The sequence below is a fragment of the Trifolium pratense genome, linkage group LG5 (genome assembly GCF_020283565.1).
Source record: "Trifolium pratense cultivar HEN17-A07 linkage group LG5, ARS_RC_1.1, whole genome shotgun sequence".
Classification (NCBI taxonomy): domain Eukaryota; kingdom Viridiplantae; phylum Streptophyta; class Magnoliopsida; order Fabales; family Fabaceae; genus Trifolium; species Trifolium pratense.
The window spans coordinates 32,999,856-33,007,248 of NC_060063.1; the positions used below are offsets into that span (position 1 = coordinate 32,999,856).

Below are 7,393 nucleotides of genomic sequence, written 5' to 3' on the forward strand. Positions count from 1 at the left end.
TTGAGGATCTTATTATTTCAATATTAATCTTGTCGTTGTTCAGTTATCTATGTGTGTCAATACTTTTATGAATTACAACCTTATAATTGTTCACAAGTTTCAATTGATTACTAACTCTAACTATTGAACTGGAATATGAGATAAATTGTAAGTTTGTAACAAACAAAATTGAAGAGGCACCTCATATCATGCCATAAATGCCATAAAGTCAAAGTTTAACATTAATTTGGAGAAAAATGGTAGTTGAACATTTTATAAATGAAAGAATCCTTAATTTTAATGTCTTAAAATGTTGATGTTCAACTCACTTAAATAATTATTCTTAAACCAATGTGAATGATCTCCGGCTGCACGGCACCATCTCCTGATCCAACAATGTAGTACTTAATCATATACACTACAAATAGATTTTTTTTTTTTGAAGGCACATATATAATTTGTTATATCATATCCTACTTTAAATTCATTTTGAGAGCAAAGTTTAACCTTCAACAATAAGAGAATCAAAACATATGTCACTTTTTATTAAAAGGTTTGTGCTTGAATGTTGAGGGTCAGGTGAGGCGTGTTCAAAAATCTAGTTAACTGAATCAAAAAGTAATTCGAACTGCATTGAACCATATTTTAAACTGCACCATTCAATATAGTTTTGAACTGAACCACTTTTAATAAACAGTTACAATTCAGTTTATAACCAGTTCAGAACCAGTTTAAATTTATGAACTGTTTTTTATTTTTTATTTTTTTAAAGAAAAATATTTAAATTTTTAAAAAAATCACTTTTTTAAAGTTTTGAAATAGCAAATGCCCCTGAAATTTCAACATTCGTCAAATACCCCCTGAAATTTCAAAATAGGCAAATACCCCCCCTGAAATTTTAAAATGTCAATCAAATACCCCATTAAATTTCGAAATAGGAAAATACCCCCTGGAATTTCAAAATGTCAATCAAATACCCCCTAAATACCCCACTGTCAGGGGGTATTTGATTGACATTTCGAAATTTCAGGGGGTATTTGCCTATTTTGAAATTTCAGAGGAGAATTTGCCTATTTTGAAATTTCAGGGGGTGTTTGACAAATTTTAAAATTTCAGGGGGTACTTGCCATTTTACTCGTTTCAAAACATAAAAAGATTTTTGTCAAAAAAAAAAGAAGAAGATTATTATTATTATTATTATTATTATTATTATTATTATTATTATTATTATTTTCACTTCAAAGTTTAAAACATAACAAAATTTTCACCACTTTTCAGAGAAAGGGGTTTTCTCTAAACCCTAGCCCCCAAATCGCACCGACCACCACCACCAATCGCAGCATCGTTGACAGTTCTTGTTCTTTCTCCACCACCGACGAAGATTTTGCTTTCTTCAAAGGTAAATTCCTACTATATTTAAATTCCTCACTGATTATGATTAAGATTATTATTATGATTATGTAAATTCCTACTCTGTAAATTCCTCAGTGATTATGATTATGATTAAGATTATTATGATTATGATTATGTTAATTCCTACTATAAGTAAATTTCTTACTTATGTAAATTCCTCACCGATTATGATTAAGATTATTATGATTATGATTATGTAAATTCCTACTCTGTAAATTCCTCACTGATTATGATTAAGATTATTATGATTATGATTATGTAAATTCCTCTGTATGTTTGGTTTTCAATTCATGAAGGAAAATGTCAAGTGAAACTGAGTTATCAAAAGCACCACATCTGGTTTTTTAAAAGACACTTAGAAAACTAGTTTAAAACCGGTTTTATATATATATATATATATATATATATATATATATATATATATATATATATATATATATATAAAACAGTTTTAAAAAAAAACCCATTTTTTTAAAAAACTGGTTTAAAACCAGTTAACTGAAACTAAACCGGTTTAAATTATAAACTGGTTCTAAATTGGTTCTGAACCGAACTGAAACTGATTTGAGAAATAAACTGATTTTTATAATAAAGTGATTCAATTAATGAACTGAGTGCAGTTCATGAACCATGAACACCCCTAAAACCAACAAACCTTTTGTTATTTTTTTTTCTCATATGAAATATAGGCACAATCTTAAAAGCCAATAAAAAAAAATGATGAAAATAAAACATGACATTTAATTTCTTTAGGTAGACATCCATTATAACAATATTGATGAAATGTAAACACATGCATAATAGTAAACATATAAATTGCTCAAAACAGATAAAAATTTAGACACGGTTGACAATATTGACGTTGTTGTTAAGAGCTTCAGTCAATTTGAAAATCAAATGATTCTCAACTTCAATGTTGTTGAGTTGACAAAAAGTTCTGCAACCATGTCCAAATTTTGAAATTGATCATTTCGTTGGTCACTACATTGTAACTTGCAAGAGTAAATTTGACCTAAAGGACCAAAGCTTAAATTTTGAATGATTAGTCTTAAGTATGAGTGGCCTTTCAAAATCTCGAGAAAGAATCTATATAACAAATTTGAAGACTTAGTCAAAAAAAAAAAAAAAAACAAATTTGAAGACATAAGCTTGAATAATTATGAGGTAAGATAGATTTTAAATAAAAATAACAATATATTATACTCAGTGGCGGAGATGCCACCCGGCATGCCCTGGCACGTGCCCGGGCTGCCCCACCCCAATTTTTTTTTTTTTTTTTTTTAAAAAAAAAAATTAATAAAAGAAACAAGAGAAAAAGAAGTAACCAGTTTGCGTTTCTCCTTCTCTCCGTTTCATTCATTCCTTTCGCCATCGACCACCGCAGCACCGCTCTCAAATCCGCTCTCAAATCTCTCTATTTCTCATTCTCTCAGTCTCAGGCCGCTCTCCGCCGCCGCTCTCAGCCTCTCTCTCTCGCAGTCGCAGCGCAGACAGGTAAAGTAAGCAACCCTAAAATTGAGAAATTGCATAAAATACTTAGAAATTGGTATTCCAATTATTATTCTATGTCTAACTTGATGATATTAATCATTATCCTTTGATGTTGGGTTGTAGTATGAGAAAAAATATGATTCCTGTTTTAGGTTATTTAGAAAAAATTGGGATTTCAATCAAGGTCTAAACTTGGTGGATTTGTTAAGAATTATCCACAAGTTTTGCATGCTAGTGTTATTGTTGAGCTTGCTCCTGTTATTAAGTTTCTTAGAGGGCTTGATGTGGAGAAGATGATATTGGGTTTGTGTTGCAAAAATCTCCTGAACTTTAGGCTATGCGCTATGCTCCTGTTATTAATTAAGTCAATATATTTGCAAAAATATTCTTAGCTTGAAGGTACTATGAGTACTTCAGTAGCTTATCTTGTTAGTATTGGTGTTAGTCCTAGAGATATTGGTCCAATGGTTACACAGTATCTGTGATAATGTTGTTTCTTTTTCTGCATTTTCTCAGCAGTATCCTAACTAAAATTGTTTTAAAATTGTTATTTTGTGCATTATCAGTTTGGCTAAATTTTGTATCATTTAATTTCAGAGATGAGGAGGTTTTTGGTTCATTCTTCAATTCAATATATTTAGCCATTTTAAAAAAAAAAAATTCATCTCTCTTATTTGATTATGTTTTCCTGGTTTTTTCTTATTTGACGCGCCAAAAAAATATTGCGGTTAAAATTGTGCCCAGGCTCCAATATAATCCTGGCTCCGCCACTGATTATACTCATCAGTTCATCTAACGTGCAGTTTTCACCTATGTTCACTAAAAATGAATAATCACAGGAAAGGAAAATCTTATGTATTGTTTTATACTAGCTATAACGTCAAAAACTTATTTGCATAAATTGAGAACCTATAGAGAAGGATGAGCTTCTCATGTGTTGAGTAGTTGTGGGGGATCAAAATTTAACTTTTATGAAAGGATGAGCTTCTTATGTGTCTTCTTTATAATAATGAAACAAAATAGCGCTGAAGCTCTTACACCGAAGAAAAATCTGTCAAACACTTAAAGTCTTGTAAAAGTTGTGTATTTTGTAAACACCTCTGATTGTATATCAACTATTAATGTTTATGTGTATTTGAAGTTATTAATTGTGAAGAGTTTCCTTTTAGCTTATAATAGGTCTTAATATAGTTTTTTTTACTTGTTTTTGTGTGGGTATAGCAAGGTGATTATTGGTTAGTTGTTATTAGTGTCTCATTTGGGGATGTTATGGAATCTAAGACTAATTGGTAATTCTTTATGTTTATGTGAAGTGATTACTTGTTATAATAGGTCTTAATTTAGCCTTATCACTGGTGTTTTGGAGGGTTTTATGAGGTGGTTTTGATTGAACTCATTGTTTTCGTTGACCCTGATATCTGACAAATCTTACTCTTCATGCAGTTGGTGATCAGGAACTCTTATTTTTTTTTTCTTCGTCTGTTTTCTTGACCAACTTACGAGCAAATGGAGGATGGTTGTGGTAATGAGATTCCTCTTTAATTTGATCACACACTTCACCCATTGTTTAATTACATAATTGCTGAAATATTTTATTTTTTGGTTACAAGTGCAATCAAAGTATTGGATTTGCATGTGTATCACATCAATATCAATAAAATTCTATAACATTTGCTGCTGATTGGTTAAGGCTGACATTATAAAAAATTATGATGTTCTTTACTTGGTAGTTCACTAACATTTTGATTCATTTTTTATTATGTTTGGAATCATTGAAATTGTATTTGATTTGATTTAAAATATATGAATTTGAACATATGGGATTATTGTAAAAAGTTGATTTTACTTGATCTGTAAATAAATTTGTTTTCGCGCTTTGACCATTAAAGATTAAATAAGCGTGTTATCGTGGTATTTCTTCGTTATTGCCCTATATAATATTTTTCAAAATGGCTGCTCTAGCAAGTATGATATTGTCCATGTATATATAGAAATTATGATTACACCTCATTTTCACTCAAGTTCAAATATATTATAGTGAATCTCTAAATTTTCACAACTAAAGAATAAGAATATTTTTTCGGCGAACAGGAATAAGAATCTTATATCAATTATTTAGATTATATTTCCCAACTAATGATTTCATTTATAAATCAAATCAATCCCCAATTCCAATCACACTTTGTATCATTCTGACAAAAAAGTTGTATATTAAACCAACAATTCACTCTAACCATACTATGTTTCTTGTACTGTATTATTTATTGTTGTTAATTTGAGATATGCTTGTTTATTTTTTCCGCGGAAGAACAATGGGCACCTAAAAAATCTACTGAAAAAGCTCCTGAAAAGAAGGGAAAGAAAGTAGAGCTAGAAAAGGAAGAACCACTGGATTCTTTGGCGGAAAAACATCTTCAACAAAGGTTTATTGTTTGCATCTGTTTTGTTTACTCTGATTCCAATGTTCCTTTTAGAATAACATGTTCTTAGTGCTGGTATGTCATATATTATTATTAAACACTATAAGGAACATTGTGTAGCATTGCCGTGTATGCTAGCTAAGAAAATAAGATTATGAGCAAGTGCTGATCATAAAAATTCAACCACAAACCCAAATACTCTTCCTTGTTAGATTGCTTTACGTGCTTTTATGGAAACTTTGTTTTTGCTCTGTGATAAAGATGTCTTTAAATACTTTGGGTGTTGTTTCAATACAATTTCTTCTTTTTAGAGCTAGCTCTTCTTTGGCTTCTGCCTGAGCAGGCAATATAGTGTTGTTAAGGGTTGCTTTTACTAGCTATGGTAGTTACACGATGGGTAGCTTTTTTGGGTCTTAGAGGCTGCATCATAGGATTCAATTGGGGAGTTGAAATGGAGAAATTAAATTGTAAATGAGGGAGAACTATCCAGAGTCAGTAGAAGAAAAAAAGGATATATATTTAAATGCTCTGTCATTTGGTGTGATATACATTATAGGCATTATCCAATCTTTATAGCCAATACTACTGAGATTTTGTTCTTTAGAAGCACTATTATTAAAGTACAGTAAACAACGTCTTGGTACAATTTGAATCGCTGAGCTTAAATGATTATAAAATTCAGCTTTTAAGTATATTTGATCTCTATTTTTCCATTGCAATTAAATTTGTTGTTTAAGTAATATCTTGTATAAAATTGCCTCTTACTAAATATAACTGTCATAGCTTCTGAATGAGTATATAGGATATGAAAGAAACTGATAATTAATTTAGATTAAAAAAACTACTGTTTTTGATTTAATTTACTTCCTATGACAGACTAGTTGAAGAAGCAGATGTCAAAGATATCTCATCTTCCGTGACTGCCATTGCAAATGAAAAGATAAAAGCAGAGAAAGAAGCCAATGCTGGTAAAAAGAATACAGGTAACTTCATCTTACACTAGAACCTTCTATGTTGCTTTTATTATTCATATTATCTTCCAATTCTAATCACACTTTGTATGATTCTGTCAAAGAAGTTGTATATATTAAACCAATAATTCACTCTAACCATACTATGTTTCTTGTACTGTATTATTTATTGTTGATTTGAATATGCTTGTGTATTTTTTCAGCACACCAATGGACACCTAATTTTAAACTTAAAGTTATATCCAAAGATGGTAAACGACTTAGAGTTGTATTGATCGGTCAGGGTGAGGGTGAGGATGAGGATGAGGATGAGGATGAGGAGGAGGAGGAGGATGAGGATGAGGATGAGGACGAGGACGAGGACGAGGACGAGGACGAGGACGAGGACGAGGACGAGGACGAGGCTGAGGACGAGGACGAAAAGGAGGATGAGGATGAGGAAAAGGAGGAGGAGAAGGAGGAGGAGGACAATTTTCCTTACTGCTTTTGTTTTCCGATCAATGCAGATTATTCAGTAACGGGATTCACCGCATAAACTTGTTCAAATTTGAAGAGTTTGTCTTGCATTTTGTCCAAAAAGAGGGTGCATCAATGTCTTTTTTGTCACCATTATACTTGGAAGTTGTTCTTTCACTAGATGATTTATATCTCTTAAAAGTTTGAAGAAGGAATGTGTATTAAACATTAGACATTGCATTTGCCTTGGGTACATTCATGTTGGATTGTAAGAATATATTTGTTTTCGCAGTACTTAGCACAGATGAGTCTGTATGCTTAATTATGTTATAGAAAAGTTAGTGGAATGGCCAAGTTGTTCTTGCACGTAATTTTTAAGATGAACTGTTTTGGGGTAACTGAAATGGGGAATGTTCAACAATGAATGTCTACGGTAATATCTGGTGCAAGTATTTCAACTGATAAGGATATAAACACTCCTTGACACTGTCTAATGGATTAATTAGCAGGGGTTATATTACACTTCAAGGGTAATATTGTAATTTGAATCGTACTATACTGCATTATACTCTGTAACCTTAAAAGTTGTATGATAAAAAAAAAAAAAAACTACAGTAGGTAAACCTAGGGGTGTAATTGGACCGGTTTGGTTCGGTTTTGAGT

General features: G+C 31.2%; 1 protein-coding gene across 2 annotated transcripts; it reads left to right on the top strand.

Annotated features, from left to right (window-relative positions):
* Positions 1 to 1,215: 1,215 nt before the first annotated feature.
* Positions 1,216 to 7,084, top strand: LOC123885684 (glutamic acid-rich protein-like). Of its 2 annotated transcripts, none has more exons than XM_045934985.1 (5): positions 1,216 to 1,378; positions 4,327 to 4,405; positions 5,192 to 5,306; positions 6,180 to 6,286; positions 6,478 to 7,084. In XM_045934985.1, exons 2-5 carry the CDS (start codon positions 4,390 to 4,392, stop codon positions 6,807 to 6,809), a joined length of 570 nt encoding a protein of 189 aa, XP_045790941.1. In that variant the 5' UTR covers positions 1,216 to 1,378; positions 4,327 to 4,389; the 3' UTR covers positions 6,810 to 7,084. The 2 variants fall into 2 exon arrangements, with proteins under 2 accessions (XP_045790941.1, XP_045790942.1); XM_045934986.1 differs by lacking the exon at positions 1,216 to 1,378 and adding an exon at positions 2,686 to 2,886.
* Positions 7,085 to 7,393: the final 309 nt, after the last annotated feature.